The following is a 19197-nucleotide window of genomic DNA, read 5'->3' on the forward strand; positions in this document are numbered from 1 at the left end:
GTGAAAACCTCCTGAACAATGAACACTGAAGGAATTCTAACCGGGAGAAGTTTTGCCTAGTTGCAATCTGCAATTCTCCCCGCTACAAGCCCTTAAATCCCCCTAAATCTTAGACTGTTCCTTTAAAACCAGTTGACAGCACTGGTGTCACGTTTAGGACCGCATCAGCCGTCTTTTGATGACAACCGCATATTGCAAAATCCATTTTCATTCAGCATGATTTTCATTACCGGCAAACAGCAGAGGGGAGAATATTACATAAACCTCTGATGTAATTTTCTGGGCATGACTCAAAGCACTGGGGAACCCCACGCAGAAGACACATCTCAGAGCTGGTTTCTTTATGAAAAGACAACATTGCATACATTTATTAGGGATGGACGCCAATTTCAATACATGCAAATCACCACTGTCCTTTAAATGTAGTGTTGACATTATTGCAAACACTTGTCTCCCTGCTGTTTTGTGTATTATATTTTTATTATCTTAGGATAAAAAAAAACATTAACAATTACATGGGATGCCTTGTTCTGCATAATTTAACGTATACACAGTGGGAACAGGAATGGCAATGCTTTAGACATCATCACAGCCTCTTCATAACCCCGCCCACCCCAAACCCACTGCCCGCATGCAGTTTGCACTGCACAAAGACCAAAAGTCACGTGAGACAGCCTGCAAAGAGCACAAGAAGCATTCACAGTAAAGGAGGAGAGGAAGGAGGATAGGATGGATGGGAGGGAGAGTAAAAGATGAGAGGAAAAGCAGGAGGAGGAGGGGAAGAGAGGGAGTGAAACAAAGTGACTGCAGCACTGGCCTTGGTTTAGACAGGAGAAGGAGCAGCATAGTCCTAGTATATCATTCTAACTTCTCCCACACTTCAACTCCCGTCTCCTGATTGTGGTACTCTTTCCATTGTCTTTGACACAAAAAAAAGTTTGTTTATATATGCATGTATATATGTATATACATATACGTATGTATATAGATATATATAAACACATTTTTATAGCTACAGCACCTTTTCCCATGAGGCAACAGTGTCAATACCTCGCACATGGTACATGGCCGTGCCAAAGAAAAAAAGAAAAATAAAAAAAACAATATATTGGTCAGGATATTTATCTTTTTTTCCCTAAAATTGGCATTTGACATGATGATATTCTATTGCCGTCTGGGGGAGGGAAGGGACAAAGGTTCTTCTTTCGAGTTTATATTCAAGTTTTCTCCTTTTTTTCTGGTGTATAATTTCTTCTTTTCCTGTTTAAAAAGAGTTCACACTTTTGTGATTTGCGTGTGCTGCTCTTCATCAAAAGGTTCATTTTCCGGATCAGAGTCAGTGGTGTCAGAGTATCGATAATGGTCTGGCTCATTGTCGCTAACGTCCGGGGTGACGGATGTCGAAGTGCTTGCCTCAGAATTCGAAGGCTCCTCCACGGTTTTCGTGAAATACAACTTCACCTGCAAATTAGAAAGCTAACTTCAGTCTATGCCACAAAATAATAATAATGCAAATCTAATCATTGTTTTTGACAGTAATGATCAATCAATTAAACATAATGACTAATTTAAGACTAAAAGCTGTTTCACACCAAGCACTGATTTTTGTCCGCAACATTTGCATGAGAATTTATTTTTCGTTAATTTAATTTTAGAAAAACTGATTTTGTGGGTTCTTGTGAAGACTCGCATGCCTCTGCAGAGCATTCATGCAGGGGGAAAGTTATCTGGACGGACGGTGAATTGAGCGGATTTCAGAGATTTCTGTGGGTACATAAACGCAGCTCAGACGACGTTTTTTTCCACAGCAGCGGTTTGTGACTCCTGGGCTGGATAATTGATCTGCCGATCCGTTTAGAGCCGATGAATTGATCAGATGAGAGAAGTAGTTGCTGCTGCTGGTGAGGGCACGCTTTTAGACGCAGCAGCATGAAAAGTTGAGTTTCACTTTAATGCATCTCGCGTTCTGCTGCTCTGTCTGTGCGCTCCACACTGCGAGATTGTGGTGCAATGACTGAAAGGTTTACATATTTACAGCGCTCCGAATGAACAGTCCAACTCCAAAAACAGAAAACCTACTTGTGGCGGCAGATGTTTAACTGCGGCGGGCCCTGGCCGGAGGTCATAGCTCTCGCTGCCAAAATGAACGACCATCTTATCACTTTGGTTTCTCAACGGCAAGTAATGTAAGGCAAACACAGCGACAAGCAGTTCAACTTAACCCCAAATTAAAGACCATAAATGACGTGGGCTTAGCCAGCAGCTGGGATACAATGAACCTTATGTGCACTTGCTAACATCACGCGTTGGCCTCGGAGCAGGGCAAGTCACAACAGTAGCATTAGCATGAAATTTAGGGGAGGATTGGTGTCTGTTTTTTTTTTGACGGACTGTAGCCTCTTAGAGATTCCCGGTTTCTTTTGTCGTGGGGAGAGGAGCCAGGCACTACTGACGAAGAAACTCCAAAAATAAGTGATTTATTTATTTATAAATGGCATACACCAAAGTGGATAATTTGCACCGGACTGGGTGTGAAAAGTCACATTTTAAAAATCGCACTGGTGAAAAACGGCTTTTAGCAAAAATCAACCCTTTTTCCAGCAAATATCCAAAATCAAATCCTTACCTTGAAGTTTGGCGAGAAGTAGCGGTTAGCTTTGTCTTTGTTGGCCTTGTCCAAGTCGTTCTTAGTGAGCGTCAGGATGAGGTAGTCCCTGTCCCGGTCGCTTTCCCTGCCGCTTTCCCTGCAGCTGTCCCTGCACTCGGCGCTCTGCGGCTGGCCCTGGCCCGGTGCCGGTAGCCCCTGCTGGCTGTCTGCATTGTTCACCGCCCCATTCTCCATCTTGTCCCCGCTCTCCTCTGGTCCAGGGATGAAAAAGGTGTTCACCCAAAAGTGAAACATTTTGTCCTGGAGGGCAGAGGAAAGGTTATAAGAAACTGAGCGAGATAGAGAATTCAAAAGGAAATTTTCAATCGGGCGGTAATCTATATTTTTCTTATTGTCAACAAATCTCAAAAAAACAAACCAACATTGTGTTAGTCTGTCTCTTAAAACTTTCCAACTTCCCTGCCTCGCCTGTGGCACTCGGTTGTTTTTGCAAAATGCTTAAAAACTCCTCACAGACAGTCATTATATCACAAAGCTTCAGGCCACTGTAATTTTTAGCAAACTTTACTCTAACACAAGTGAGCAGAGGATATTTTTGGGACTATTTCCAACTGTGAATTAATACACGTTTTGTTGTGTTACAGAGTATTTATGGCAGCAGGAGAGATAGAAAAATAAAAAAAACAATCTCCCGTGTCCTGCTCATGTTGATGAAGGAACATGTTAAACAGTTCCACGATGGGACTAAGTGATGTGTTTTCAATCATACTGGACAACAGCAGTTTAGAGGAATAAGCTTTTATCAGGCTATTGCAAGAAACAAAATACTATATTAATGGTGTCTGTGATTTCATGGGACACCCCCCCCCCGATTTTCACATCTTGGCATCTCTGCACTATCAAAAAAATTAACGAATACTTGGCACATCATTTCCAAACAGGTTTGTAGGAGACGGACGAGTAGAACACAACTTGCTGAAAAACTTCTGCACACTGTCCAACTTGCAAAAATAATGATTCAGATGCGAAACTATGGTAACTAGACCAGTTGTGTTCCACCGTGAAAAGATAAAAGCCTCTAAATTAGGGGTGTTATTAGGGTAATATACTGAGAAAATAACCACAATATTAAAAATAACATGATAATATGGTGTAAATGCTCCAGCACCTCTTAGATAATTTCATTTTCTTTCTGTTCTCTCTGCTTCCCTCCCGCAGCATCATCTGGTTGCCTTTTTACTGTCCATTAAGTGTAATTTCTCTTTTTGTATTTTTTTGTACAGATATGGTTACAGACTCTCTCTTCACCTCCCGAGTGCAAATCAAGTGCCAGAAAAAGTGACAATACACACAATAAACAAAGCAAAAGACGAATTTGACCCATTGAAATTTTCCTCAAATTTTCAGTAGATAATATAGTTATCTTCACCTGCTTTGGCCACAATAAGCGTGTCGTGAAAATAATGTCTCTCCAGCGCTACTCTTAACCAAAATCTTCACAAGTAGACATGTTTCAGCAGGAATATGATCAGAAAACCACGACATGGTTCCCTGATGTTAGCATGTAGCTACATGTAGCAATGCTGGAAGTGTAAACACTTGCAGTAGCGCACCTGGAGAAGATGACCATATAAGGATATTTGTCACAATGTGATGACAGTTTGTCTCAAAAGTTGACAAAACGTTAGAAACATAAAACTCAGAACATTCTGAAGGGTGAGGCTTTTGCTCAATGATTACCTTTACATACATTTACCTCATTCTTTGAAACTTTAGCAACATTGAATATGAACATCCACCGCTGCAACAGAATATATATGACAGAAAATAAAGAAAATCATGACAACTCCCCTTTCAGCTACACTGAAAGCCCCCGAACACACACAAACACGACTAACCTTCTTCATCATCTTATTCTGTTTATGGAAGAACTCCACTTTGATGTCTCCACAAACTGGCAGCGGCTGGGGGAATTCGAAAAACATGTGCTTGTCCTCGCGCCGCGTGTGAGCGGGGTTCGACGTGTGGATCTTCACTTTCAGCTGGTACACCACAAACTGGGGGTCTGCAAAAAAAGAGTCAACGTTGCACCGGAGGGGGGCAAGATATTGAGACGTGTGAGGAGTGGAGACAGAAAAAAAGGAAAAGGAGAGAGAGTGAGTGACAGGAGGAGCAGGGAGTGAATCAAGAGAGCAAGACAGGTTGCCAGTGTTATTACATGAGTTTGACATTAAGAAACAGCACAGCACACCACCACCTCTCCCCTTTAAATGAGTGTAAAATATTAAAATTAAAGAGGGGAAAGGGAGAGACCATAAAATATAACACCCAAAGACCCAGAACCAGAAACATACGACCCTATTCTGATAGACAGTCACGGTTTGGTCTTGGACCAGCGCAACACTGTGCAAAAAGATTTTTAACCCGTCCCTCAGAGTGGGGGTGGTGTTGGTGCCAGTAAGATAGTCCTATCCTGCTTGGCAACATGTCTACCTGCTCCTGCCTGGTGGATCTCAGGGGCCACATAAAAGCAAATGAGAGAAATGATAATAATGGATGAAAGGCTCATTTACCCCAATGCCAATTCCCTTTCTTGAAGCCCTGAGGGGTCGGCTCGCTCCTGTTTTTAACGGTACTGTCCCCTTAGAGAGAAAGAAGGAGATTATCACAAACAGGACCTGGCTGGCCCGTCAGGGGTTTGACAGCACAGCAGGCACAAACACAAGAGCTCCGCACAAATATTTACAGATATTTGCATCTACATAGCTTTTCTTACAAACAACATACAGCAGCTTTAAAGTGGAGGTGTGCATCTTTTTCTGTGTGATGTGAGATACACAAAAGGGGAAGGAGGAAAGGGGGAACTTGCTGACAACCGCAAAACATCAGTTGTCTTCGGTGTATTTAAAACAGAAATGTGTGATGTCGAGTTAAAGTAGCTTCTAGTCTTTTATAGTTTCGTTGAGCTAAAACCTGAGGCTACAAAAGGATGATGTGTGGACATGAATTAAGACGTCAAACTCAGAATAGGGCCTTTTTTAAGTGAGTGTTAAGAGGGAAGAGAAGGATCAATACAGTTCATGGGTTGTTCAGTGCAGTCAGGTGTTAAGGGTGAAAAAAGCCACAGAAAATAAGGAGGAAGAGGAGCTTTTTCTGAACAACAGTTAAAAATGGACAAATTCAGGTACAAGACAGGAACATTGTGTGACTAAAGATGCATTACAAGGAGGAAAAACAGAATAAATCGAGAACGATTAAACCTTTTTGATAGTAAAGCACACAGCGTGGACATGCACAATAAAAATACGTTCATTATCTGCTTAGAAATTGTACCCAAGGTCTCACAAATGTCCTTTTGGGGACAGCTTAAGTTGAATGAATTAGATGTGGAAAGCTGAAATCAGCCAACTTTTAAAATCAAGCGTACTCTGAGTCCGACTGCTTTGCGTCTGTGTCACTCTGCCACTGAACACAAGTGCCACTGTTTGCATACGCACCATTTTACAACAAAGTCATACCACTCAAGCTCTGAGCAAACATGCCGTGATATGTAAATACTCATGACGGAGCAACTGAAACTGCCTACACTGACTTATGAACACTCGGCTGCTGCATTACTGTATGTTACAATACTGTTTGTGTAAGTAAAGCACATAAAAAAGGGTTCCTACAGATTACAACTGGTGCAATTTCTTTGAAAAACAAGGTGAAAAAACAGCAATGCGCAACTTGGTACGAACTGCACAAATTGTAAGAAATTCAAAAATTTTAAAATTTGTCTTTTTTTTTTTTAAAGCTAAGGGAAATTTAAAGGGAAAAAGAAAGTTAGAAAAAACCCATTTTGAATGATCATAATTACACATTTTAAAATATTCTACAGAATTATATTCATTTTACAGCACATTTCATTCACTCTTTTCTAATACTTTCTTATTGTTTGTTTTTTTAAAACTCATTTTAAGGTTATTTTCCTGTACGTTTTACTAATTTCATATAATTTTTTGGGTCATTTCTTCTTTCATTGCTCATAACCTTTTTCCCATGTTTTTAAAAGAAATCAAGCCAATTTTCTCAGGTTTCAAAGGGTTAAGACAAACTACATGTAAGATTTTTTTAATGCCACTCAGAATGAAATTAAGACCAAGAACATACTGGTGCGTTTTCTTGATGACTTTGTGTTTCTCACTCTGTGTGTGGCACTTAACTGCTTTGATTCTCATCATGCCGAATCTGAAAAAACGTTATGCATAAGACGCTTTGAGGCTCATACGCGTCGCCCTGTACCGATTTTCAGCCATGCTGCATAATCTTGGTCAAATGGCCAAATTTTGTTGAATTTGCACTTTAACGTGTCGACCAGGGTAAAGAAACAGGTAAATGGCAGACCGTGGATTAGGGGTGTGCCATATCATATAGTTCATTATAATACCGCTATCATAACAAAAACTGATATTGTAATAATATTCAATATGACAACTTGTTAAAATAATGATGTCAAGCATGGCTGACATTTGTATATATTCTGTTGAAATTGTATGTTCTTAAAATAAATAAAAATGTTTTCTGTTTTACATTTTTCAGTATTTTGTCATTTCATCAAGAATATCATTAGCACAAAAATATCCTGAAGTATCTTGATGTTATTTTATTTTGGGCCATGATGCCCGACTCTGCTGTGGATCCTCTGCTCTGAGCTTTCCAGCTGAAAACAAAATATGATATAATATAATATATGTTGCTGGTTATGTTATCTGTAATATTAATGCCAGAGGCATGTAATCTTATTTAATTTTATTTTTTTGTAATTTTACCAATTATTTTGAGATTTTACAATGCAGTGTAGGAAAAAACTGTTCGTGAAACTTCTCGTCTTAGCATTTTTAAGACTTTTAAGACTGATTCAAGACATTTTAATAGCAATTAAGGCCCTATTTTTAGATTAATTACTTTACTTTGACTTTTTAAGACTCAGGAACAACGGAAACCCTGATAAAAACGTATCTGGCTTTTACTGTCCTGTCCAGCGCGTGCATGCAAAGTTTACTTCCCTCTTGCGGGGCTTTAAGTGCTGTTTAAACAGTGCATATTGTTAATTCCTCTGAATGCTGCACAGAAAAGTATTACACAGCAGAAAATGCTCATATGAAAGCAGAACCTGACTCCTATAAAAGCCTATAAAGGCTTTTGAGGAAGCTAGGACAAAAATGTCTCAAATGCTCAACTTTGCCAAGAGCCTGGAGGTCTCTGAGATAGTAAAATTATTAAAAATCAGTTTCTCAAGAACAGATGTCCTTTGATCCTAATAACATCTGAAAATTTCATTATGACAGACAGAGGGGGGATCTGATTAAAAGTGTGATTCAAAGTGTGCAGAGAATGAGTCGGCCTCGTTTTAAGCAGCAACAAGAGGACTTAATCAATAAGAAGCTGTCCTTGTGAGTCAAAAGGTCCAAAAATACCACAGCTGAATTCAGCCACACTTGATTTTAAAAAACCCCGGCGCAGGACGACTCAACTCTACCACAGCTGACCTGCTCTATTCTCTGGTGCTAAACTGCAGCAGCGTGGGTGAGCCCTACAGTGCACAACACATCCAAGGCTCTCTCGTTCCGTTTGAACAGCGGTGAGCATGCCTACGCCCTAGTTTGGAGTTAAAGTTGAACATGAGCGTGACTCACTGCAGGTGCCCCCGCTGAACATAGGGAGAGTCTCGAACACCATTTTGTGGAAGAGGAGTGCCACCGGCTTGTACTCTAGCTGGTTCTTCAGTAGGTAGCTGTAGTAGTAGACGTAGCGGCGCTGGCTCGGGATCGTTACTCCCTGCAAAAACAGAAAGAGTGTTAAGAGATGTTGAACGTGCAAAATGTTGTTTCTGTGTTACTAAATATGACTCTATAACTATTTTGATAATCGTTTGAGTCACTTTTTAAGCAATATTGCCAATTTTTTTTCTGGGACCAGATCCTTCTCTGTTATGCATCATTCAGGGTTCCCATGCAATTTCATCAAAAAAATGTCAAAACTTTGCCGTGACTTTTCAAGTTGCCAATTTTTTTCCTTGCCACATTTGCCCCACATTTTTCAAACTTATAAGATTTGAACTCTAATCAGACATAATCCAAGTGTCCCCAATGATGTGCTCATAGGTTGTCAAAATCCAACAGTTTTGTTTTTACAGTTTCTAAAAAACATGTTTTCAAAAAAAAGCAAAATCTTCTGTTTTCTATAAAATTTGCCAAATTATCTTTTTGACCTGCTGATTTTAAAAAAAATTAAACATTTTTCTAAAGCCATGGTTTTCTTTAAAAATACATTTTAAGAAAAATAAAATTGCCAAAAATTGACATTTGCTACAAAAACTTCTTTTTTTCTAAAAATGAATAATAGAAATCACCTGAAAGATTGAAAAGAAAAAAAGCCTACATTTTTAAAGTTTCTAAAAAAAAATTGCCACAAAAATAAAGAAAAAAAACTGCCAACACTTCATAGAGAAGAAAGGTTGCCAGATACTTATAGATTTTTTAAAATTATTCTAAATACAAAAGACAGTCATTTAAAGTTGTATGCCCCTCCCCTAAAGCCAAAAGTGCGGAATTGTTTTTTTTGACATGCGTAGTGGGCATACATGAAGGGAGAGACGGAAGATGAAGAAGATGAAGAAACTTTTGTGATAAAAAAAATTACATTAACATTAAACTTTTTTTTTTTAGAAATGTTGTCCAACGTTGAAACATATTAAAGCTACATGATGCCATCAGCTATAGAAAATAAATTCACTGTCATGTTACATTAATGTCTTTAATTTATTACATTACAACTCAATTTCATGATTTTTCCAAAATATTCAATGATTTTTACTAGTTCCGTGAATTATCCTGGCCCGATAAATGTTATTTTGAAATGACTTTTCCAGGTTTTCCATGACTGTGGGAACCCTGATCACTGTAAACCAAATACTTGTAGATTTAGGATGAAGAATTTAAAGACATTTTTCAGAATTTTCTGACATTAACAGGACAAAACAAGGAAAAAAATCTCCAGACTAACATGTAATTAATATATTTTTTTAAGCTGTATTTGCAATAATTGATCTGAAATATGAAGCAGCTGCTGAGACATTTTGTCTCCGACTGTTATCTTACCTTCTTGTCCCTTGTCCTGACTTCTCCGTAAAAGTCAAGCGCTTCTTGGGCCTCCAGGAATTTGCCGCGATGGAGGAGATAGGCGCAGATCATGACTCCGGTGCGGCCCTTCCCGGCCTTACAGTGGATGGCCGCCACGTGATTGTCGTCCTCGCTGAGCCACTGGTCCAGGTCTTCACAAAACGGCTTAATAAGCTCCAGCTGAGGAGGGTTGTGGTCTTCGAAGGGGTACTGTGCAACTGATGCGTGACGGGATGCAGGCCCACGCAAAGTTGTAACCAGAGAAGGACAGAGATGTGGACACAGAGCAGACAGGTCAGAGGAGACAAGACAAGGAGGAAGACATTTTGTGGTATTTTATCGACCTTGTGTGTCATCAGGCTTTTAGGTCAGACTTTTTTTTTTTTCTTTTTAAAGCAGCCTACCTCTGCAGTTAAATTTGGCAGCATCGTAGTGTCTTTCTGCGCAGCTGAAAACGGGAAGAACAAAATCCAGTTAGCACAGAGGAAGTTAGTGAGCGACAACAAAGAGCAGTTCAGGTGCAGACAAAATGTGGAACACTTACAGGTTGTAGATTTTGTAATGGTTTTTATGCTTTGAATCCAAAAACCTGTTTGCAGAAGAGAACATAATATAAAATCAACTGCCACCGCCAAAATGGGCTCAAATGTTCTGTTATAAAAATGCTTTTCTCTTACATTCCTGTTTATTATGATCACATAACAACTCACCGTACTACATCGTCTATATTGTTTCTGTACACGCCTTCGAGTCTCTCTGCTGGAAAGCCCATAGCAATGATGTTTGGGTAGATATCTGTTCAGGCAGGGGTCAAGGAAATGTACATTGTGCATGACTGTGGAAATCAAGCCTTTTCATAAAAGGAGGCATGAAAGCACCCAGCGCCACATCTTCAACATGAAGAAGAAGTAGGTCTGCCTATGCTTTTAACAGCTTTGCTACAAAAAAAAAATGTGTTTCTTTATTTAAAAGAAGTTCCGACCTAAAAGTATTTGCCCTCAGTGCACAATTACAAGAATGCAGAGCTGTGAGGCAGAGCGTGAAAAAGTTTCAGCCAATGTCAATATGAGGGTGTCATTGTAGTTATGGATAGATGGAAGCACAGAGGAGTTGCACCGATCAGTGTCAGTGTGTGTGTGTGTGTGTGTGTGTGTGTGTGTGTGTGTTGTGTGTGCTGTGACAGATGGCCTTGACAGTGAGAAGCAGGCAGATAGGACAGGAGTAACAGCGCTCCTGCACGAGCCAGGCCCACATGTGGGTGCACGCGGAGAGTCTCCGCTCCCTGACCTGCATTTATTTTTAGAGCACAAAGTTATATTGGGATGATCGCAAATGTTCGGCTTATCTCTCATTCGAGCTCAGCCGGAGCAATTTGAATATCTGTAAGATCAGGCAACAGGACGCACAGGTGGAAAAAAAATGTAACATAATAAGCTTTGTATTGTGACTTGCACGCTGCAAATGCAACAGAGGGTAGTTGTGTTTCTATGACACGCAGTGATGGAGAGAAGCGGAGAGCAACAGTTAACCACACACAGCAGATTTCACTACACGCTGCACCACCTTGCTCGTGCTATACCTATCTGCTTTTAAAGTTGCCTTACATCACTGAATGGAGCTCTGCATTTGAGAGCAGGACGGTGAGGAAAAACGTCGCGGCCAATTATACGCAGACATACATACAATCTTAAAGGCACACATCAGCGTCATGTTGCAGGGAAAAGAATAATTGAGTTGGCACGCCATGTCTTTGAGGCTCGGCTGCAACGCCTACCTGTAACTGAAGTCTGCTTGTCACCATAAGCTGTGGGATTTCACACTCTAACCACTGACTAAAGGGCGACCTTTTCTTACACTTCCTGTGCCACGGTGTCAAAAATAGAAAAGCTGAATATTCCTAATTGGATGTGTCTGTTTCATTTTCAGCGAGCCTTATTTTTCTAGAGTCAAAGCACTTTTTAACTGGTCAGAAAAATTTGACACACACGCCTGACAACCCCTGGATTAGCTGGTGTGCACACAAACAAACACCTGCACATGCAAAAACACAGGAAAACGACCTTTTTCATGGTACACACAGTTCACTGTTCAAACAGTCCACCTCCTTATATAGAAAAATGTAGGGCTGCTTCTTGAAAGCCAGAGATTCAAATCATCAGTCTGAGACCTCCAAGTCAACTTTTTTTTGCTAGTCAGCAAAAAATATGTCTCTGGGGACATTTTGGTCCCCAGATATTGCTGTGGAATAAGCACGCTTGACTTTCACATTACTCTTTGGTACAAGCTGCTACAGAACGCCACAGACGTGCAGCCAGCGGCACAGAGGAGGAGAGACCTGCTTAGATTTGATGAATTTACTGCTCACACAGCTACATGACACAACACAGTCTCTTACTTTTGTTTGATATTTAGTGTCAGTAAAAAATGTTATTGCACATGTGCAACCTGTCATTAGCACCATTAGCTTGCATATTATAGTAAGCAAGCTAATGCTGCAAGCAAGCAAGCACCGTTAGCTTGCTTACTATAATATGTGAATGAATATCACACCGATCATCCCGCAGAGCCCGTTCAAACTTAAAAACTTTGTATGGGAAAAAAAAACGAGCCGCCAAATATTTGTAATGAACTGCCACGCAGCTTTCTGCAGCTGCTGTATGCTCAACACAGGCCTTGATGCATGAATTCAACAAGCCCAATTCCAAATCTATGGTATTATTTGCATACTGCCAAACTACTTCCCTGAAGCTCACATTAAAGAAGCCGATCTGTACGTACTGTGCCGTAATCCTGTCCATTAATGCCTCAAAGACCTAATTAAGAGCCAAATTCAGCTTTTCTATGCTATGTGATGGGCTATGCTAACCTCTGGACCTAAAGGCAAAGTGATCCCAGTCAGTCTATTCTAAGTGTTTTTAAAAAGCTCCAGAGCTCCCAGGAGAGCCTCAGCCCTGGGCATGGGGGGCTTGGTCTCTGCAGCTGGGAGGAAACGCTCATACGGGACCCCCTGACGGAAGCTCCAAGTAGGAGGAAAAAAAAGAAAGAAAATCTGCCGTTTCAGGCACGCCTTTTCTTTAAAGCCAGCCCTGCCTCGGCTCTATGCATACGCCAAATCCACAACTGAGAGCAAGAGGGAGAGGGGGGGGAGAGAGAGTGGGAACCGGCGAACGCCGAGTGAGGAGGGGGTGGGGAGGACAGGAAAGGAGGAGAGCAGAGGAAAGGGGGCAAGCAGAGGGAGGGAGAATTAGAGTGGGAGTAGTAAAGAAAAAGAGCAAAGGAGAGGTGGTGGGTTGAGAGGGTAAGAGAGGGAGAGAGCACTCAGACAGCAACGCTGATACAAGATCACTGGCAACTCTATTTTAAGGGCAATTCCCAGAACTGTGATACTGCATTACATAACTGCAGAGAGCCCATATTGTTTTTAGACGCCATGCCAAAAATGATAAAAGGATGGTTAGAAAGGGCCCACATCTGAACAAGAGGAGACTTCAAACCAAAGAGAGGTGCCACTTTTGAGTGGCATGTCCCCTTCACACCTGCACAAAGCTTTCGAGGCACAACTCCTGACAAAAGATTAACCACATAAAAAAAACAGGTGAGAAACATCTCATCAAATACTGTGATGCACACACTTCAGCATCTGCAGCCACACGTACATCCAAGCACACACTTAAGTTCAATGTCTCTGGTACTGAGTCAAGGTAACTAGCACTGAGGTTCACATCTCCATCCTTTCACTAAAGAAACAAAGCTTTTCAGCAACGTTATCAAGTTAACGCAACACTATTGATGATTGCCAGAGCAACTTATCCATGAATAACAAGGCCTGTTTAAGTTGTACAGAACTAGCTTCGCCCTGCAACTTACAATAATTTTTATTATCAATTAATCTGCAAAATACTTTTCTCGATTAGTCACTTGATCTATTAAAGGTTTAAGAAATTGTAGAAAAATAAAGCTCAAATTGACATCTTCACGTTTTGTTTAGTCCATCCCATAGTCAAAAACATAAAGACAGTCAATAAATTGTCTCACATAAGCCTAAGGATTTTTTTTTCATTATCAACTAATCTGCAAAATATTTTTCCCGACTAGTCACTTGGTCTATAAATATATGTCAAGAAATAGAAAAATAGAGCCCACGTTAACATCATCACGTTTTGTCCATCCAATAGTCAAAAACAAAATAACATTAAATTTAGTCTCACAGATGACTAAGTAATGGTTGAGAAGTGGTGATTTTTGCACATAAAAATAACAAGAGATCATTATTAGAGATCCAGAGTTGGGCAATATGGAAAAATCCAAACATCTTGATATTTTTGACCAAAAACCTCGATATCAATATTGCAACAATGTTGATGTAGGGCTGCTCACAAAATATTTGCACAATGAGATTTCTGATAAATAGTCATTGGTAATGTGAATATAATGACCAAGTGGGTAAAGTTAAAAGATAGAAGATAGAGAAGTCTGTGAACGTCGTATAAATTACATCACTTTGCTGTTATGCAGTCTTTAACACAAGCAAAAGACAGCACTTACATCAAAAATCAAAGACAATATCTAGGCTCATATCTCGATATCAATATAATATTGATTTATTGCCCGGCCCAATTAAACCTACTACAAATTTATCATGTCAGTTGACTCATCGATTGCTTGTTTCAGCTCTGAAGACAAAAAATATCACACCCAGGACTCAAAAGGCTGAAAGGGCGGCTTGATGTCCTAATACAAAATCAAGTGTGCATGCAAATATAATCACCCTTGGTACTGTCACACATGAGATTTTGCATTAAGTTGCCCACTGTCAACCACATCAGCCGCTAATTTTTAGTTCATCACCAGCCACACATGTAGAAGTACCAACTTTAGTGCCAGCAACACTGCACTGGGGAACCAGGTCAACTATTATCAGTGGTAATAGATGAGAAACGAGTCCTGCAGAGGGGCCTGAAATAGCAAATCTTAAAGCTAGAAATGATCTCCATAAAGGTAAAGGAAAATGTTAATTAGGTTTGTTGCAATCCATCAATGAGTACTCACCCACAGAAGACACACAGGTGAGGTGAGGCAAGGTGAGGGTGAGCTTACATCAGGGATGTTCAGCTATTTGCAGCCAACACCTTGCATGCATTGAAATCAGGGTTGGAAATGAACTTTTTTGTCTACCTGCCACTGTGGCTGGTGGACTCCAAATCTACCAACCACTCAATAGACTGTTAGCATCATTTCTTTGGCTGCAGAGTGAAGCAAATCTAGCAGCCACTTGCATATTTTCCCAACATTTGTCTGGTGCTAATTTCCAACTCTGACTGAAGTTAGACATACTCAACCTAAATGTGTGAGCATAAAGCATCAAGTAGATTCTGAGATAATAATAGACATCATCAACCTGCCTTCATTCACCAACTAGCTAAAAAAAAAAACATAATGCAACTAAATATTTCACAACCTCAATCTAGGACCACTTCAAGTTAAATGTCCCCCTCCCCCCCCCCAAACACGTACACACACAAATGTCCAGATGAACAGGGGTTTTCCAGCTATAATATGACTGTGACATTTATGCGTGCTGGTTTGACAGATCCACCATCTTTCAAACATGCTGGGTGACAGCAAAGCTGCGCTGTCTGACCAACTAGCCAGCTAGCTCAGTAGCAGGGAAGCTAACTACCTCACGTTACTCCACTGGTTCCAGTTAAACCACTCAATGCAACACATTACTGGTTCGTGTCCCGGCTGCTGTGAAAATAGTGACCACAGGGAAGGATACATGTTAAGTCCAGGTCGAACCCATCCTCTTGATATCTCCTTTTGTTCCGGCTGACCATTTCTTTTAAAAGCGCAGCCATTGTAGCATGACAGGAGTCTATATGGGGTAAATGATGAAAACAGGTTTTTCTAGTTTTAGCTGTCTGGTCGTATCTGTCAGTGGGTCTGCTCCTGGCTGCTCTGTGAATTTTGCAGGTCCTCGCAGAGATGTGCTAGCCAGCAGAGCTAGCTGTCGGAAGGATTAGAAAGGCTTCCTCTGGATCATAAAGACGGGCCTCGCTCTGCTCCTCCGTGCAGGCCCGACTTTCCCAATCCTGCAATTCGTCTTGCAAACACCCCCGATTAAAATACATGCAGTTGTCCTTTAGATGCCAGACACGGTCCGAAGCCGATGGCTCAATCGCAGCCGCCGCGATTGACAGCGAGAGGACAGAGGACTCACCGGTTCCCGAAACCCGTATCCAGTCCAGCTAGCTCGCTAGCTAACGAGCTAGCTCGCTAAGCTAATGCTACCTCCTTTTTCGATCCAAAAGCCTCCTAACGATTCAACATTGTCATCGACTGATTGCCAAGAACACATCTGAAAAAAAGTGACAGGCTCCACCTTGAATGTATATAGACTATACAAAGATCAGAAATGTGCAGAGATCGGTTTGACAGCTCCGTCCCGGGGAATCATCTTCTTTTCTGGCTGCTCTGGCTCCAGCTGAACTCTCAGGCTCCCGTCATGGCCTCCACCGAAGGAAAAAAAGAAGGTAGAGCAGGCTGGGATTTTAGAACAAATATCACACCGCCTTCGACATATAGTCCCTCTGTACAATCAAATCGGCACATTCAGAATTAATTCATTTCGTTTCAACTATTGATATTAGACACAGGTTAACAGCAGCTCACACGTATAATTGCTTTAGCCCCGAAAAGCACAATAATGCAGTTATTTCGTGAATACGGCGGAAGGATAACGAGAGTCCGCATGCGACGCTCCCTTCTGTCAAAGTGATCACGTGTGGCTGTAATTAGGGAAGTTTCCAACATAATGTCACTTGTCGAGGTTTAAATTGTCATTTTAGGCAATGGTATATATACTGTGTATTTAATACATTTTATATATATTAAAAATGCACAATGTGTTTATTATTTTCGATACACTCAAACAATCTCATCAAATAAATCCTAAATTATAGTAACGTTAGTAACTGCATGGACCATAGACTGTAATGTTATCGTTTACATTAATGTCATACACACACTATCAGAGAAGAAAACAAAACAAAACAAAACAATGGACAATGGAAGAAGAAAAAAAAATAAAATACTTTGCAATACCTTGATTGCCTTATTTGTTCATTCTCCTAAATGATGGCAACATTGTTAACTGCATGGATTATATATACACATTATATTTATTTAGTTTAATTGATTTTATTTTATCTGGATATCCATTAGCCACTATCAGGTGAGCAACTATCTGGGGTCCACACAAGTAACAATTACATCATAATATAACCTAAAACAAATATATAATTAAAAATCCTAGGAAAAAACCCTGCAACTTTATTAATTGCAGGACCAAAGAATGTACTGTTATTAATCACATTATTTTCATTGATGCACACTAATAGTGCATGATATATATACATATTAAATGTTTAATAAATATAACACATTTGATGCATGCTATAAATATACAATGTATCTATTATATTTAGGATGGAAAATAAATATACTTTACAATACATATAATCCTTAAAATCAATCCTAAATTATAGCAACATTGTTAATTGCATGGGAAAAAAAGCTGTAATGTTTTGGGGTTTTTTTTAACATTATTGTCACTGACACAAATTAATGGTGGAAAAAAAAAGAAGAAAAGAATAATGCATAATAAAATGAAAGATACACAGTCTAAAATCAGAGTGATAAAATTGTCAATAATAATAATAATAATAATATCTCAGTAACACTTTACAAACACACAAATAAGTATTCAAAAATATTGGATGCAACAAAAATATTTATCTGAAGTAAAATGTAGGTAGTGTTGGGGACTAATGACATGTAACAGAGTTACATAATTAAATTACATAATAAATGCAATTATAATTGAGAAAAATATGCAATGATATGATATAAAAATGTCATGGACGACTTGGGTCAGCAAAGATGTTTGGACAAGTTTGAGTGCAACACTGTGCACTTGAATTTGCCTTAAACATTTGTTTGAAAAGTAAACAAAAAGTAATCAAATGTTACATTGCTTTGATAAGGCTTTTGCGCTCAAATGTAAACATTTACTGGTTTTCTCATTCCTTTATGATAGTACATTGAACATCCGCAGTTTTGGACTGTTGTGAATATTTCACCCTGAACTGTGGGCAGTTGTGATGGGGATTTCCAGATAAACAAATGGTAGATTATCATGAACACAAAATAATGCTGGTTGCAGCTCAGATTAATTTCCATTCATTCCACCAGCAAAAATCCTTGCATAAGTTTGACCTGTGTTTCCAAAAAAAATACATAATGCAAAATATCTAAGGACACTATCTCTTCTAATGAACTGTGTGTAAACATCAGCTTACATTACGGAGGCCACTAAACCCATGTTCATGCAACATGACAGCTGTGCAAACCATCCCAGATAAAATCTGACTGACATTTTCATATTTAAATAAGCATCGCTGCACGCCATCCTTCATACCAGTGCTGAACACCTGAGTGGAAATGTGACTTTGTGTGTAGTAGGGATGTTTTGGGGTGTAAAATTAAAATACTGTTAGCCTACATTCAGAAATATAAGGCCTGTGGGACACAAGAGATTTACACGAGCAGCCATCGTGGTCATTTCTTAGTGACATGACATGTTGGATGTTCAGTAGTTGGAGATTTATAAAGTACAGAGGGTGCAGTTCAGCAGATTTAAATGGGGTTACCTGGAACATTGCAGATTAAATGATCTGATCCCATGTGAAGCTAATTAGGAATCTGCTTCTTACAGGGGAGACTGGTTCTCCTCATAGAGTAGATCTCGTTGCGATGTAAGCCCTTACAGATTAATGACTGGCAAAATTAATCAGACATTCAAGTTCACTCAACCATCTCTTAAGTATAATTTGAAAGCGTCTCAGGATCTCCTTAATCTGTTATAAAAGATCTGGATGGCAAAGCCAATCCAGAGCCAAAACCCAGTGTTTAACATCAATGGGCACAATGCATTAGACCATTTAAAGAACGTCTGCTGTTTGTCCAACTTCGTCCTCCGTTTAAGTTTTTGGGCAACAGGTTGGGACACAGGACTGTTTTGCGGTCTGCTGTCAGTGGAAACTCAAAGTGACCATGCCCTTTTACATGCACAGTTATGTAGTGTGACCAAGTATTCATTTGTTACAGTATTTTTTGGGAGTGTCTGTGCTTTACTTGAGTTTTTATATTTCTATCAACTTTCACTTTTGCTCTACATTTCCTTAATAAAATGTACATTTTTACTCCAATGCATTTTCCTAAAGCATCATAGCTACTCACTACAAATTAGGGAAGAAAAGGAGGAAGAGAAGAAGGGACTGACAGAATAATGAAAGAGTGGAAGGTAAGAAAAAAATGTTTTTTTTTTCTTTAAATCCTTTAAGATGTGTAAAAAAAATAGAATTA

General features: G+C 39.8%; 1 protein-coding gene across 2 annotated transcripts; it reads right to left on the reverse strand.

Annotated features, from left to right (window-relative positions):
- Positions 1 to 336: 336 nt before the first annotated feature.
- ptena (phosphatase and tensin homolog A) lies at positions 337 to 16300 on the reverse strand. Of its 2 annotated transcripts, XM_042501810.2 has the most exons (10): positions 15551 to 16300; positions 10482 to 10566; positions 10316 to 10360; positions 10176 to 10219; positions 9751 to 9989; positions 8287 to 8428; positions 5182 to 5250; positions 4507 to 4673; positions 2627 to 2908; positions 337 to 1461 (listed from the first exon to the last, which is right to left on the reverse strand). In XM_042501810.2, the coding sequence occupies exons 1-10, from the start codon at positions 15627 to 15629 to the stop codon at positions 1276 to 1278; spliced, it is 1338 nt and encodes a 445-aa protein (XP_042357744.1). In that variant the 5' UTR covers positions 15630 to 16300; the 3' UTR covers positions 337 to 1275. The 2 variants fall into 2 exon arrangements, with proteins under 2 accessions (XP_042357744.1, XP_042357745.1); XM_042501811.2 differs by lacking the exon at positions 5182 to 5250.
- Positions 16301 to 19197: the final 2897 nt, after the last annotated feature.

This window comes from Plectropomus leopardus, chromosome 13 (assembly GCF_026936395.1).
Source record: "Plectropomus leopardus strain MGB_pleo_1.0 chromosome 13, ASM2693639v1, whole genome shotgun sequence".
NCBI lineage: Eukaryota > Metazoa > Chordata > Actinopteri > Perciformes > Serranidae > Plectropomus > Plectropomus leopardus.

What these genes read in the sequence shown, in the direction of transcription:
- ptena (XM_042501810.2), bottom strand. Translation starts at nt 15,629, where the DNA reads ATGGCTGCGCTTTTAAAAGAAATGGTCAGCCGGAACAAAAGGAGATAT. An exon ending in GTTCAGCGGGGGCACCTGCA is followed by an intron (nt 5,251 to 8,286) that starts GTGAGTCACGCT and finishes TTTCTCTCTAAG; the next exon opens with GGGACAGTACCGTTAAAAAC. An exon ending in GAAAGGGAATTGGCATTGGG is followed by an intron (nt 4,674 to 5,181) that starts GTAAATGAGCCT and finishes CTTTTTTTGCAG; the next exon opens with ACCCCCAGTTTGTGGTGTAC.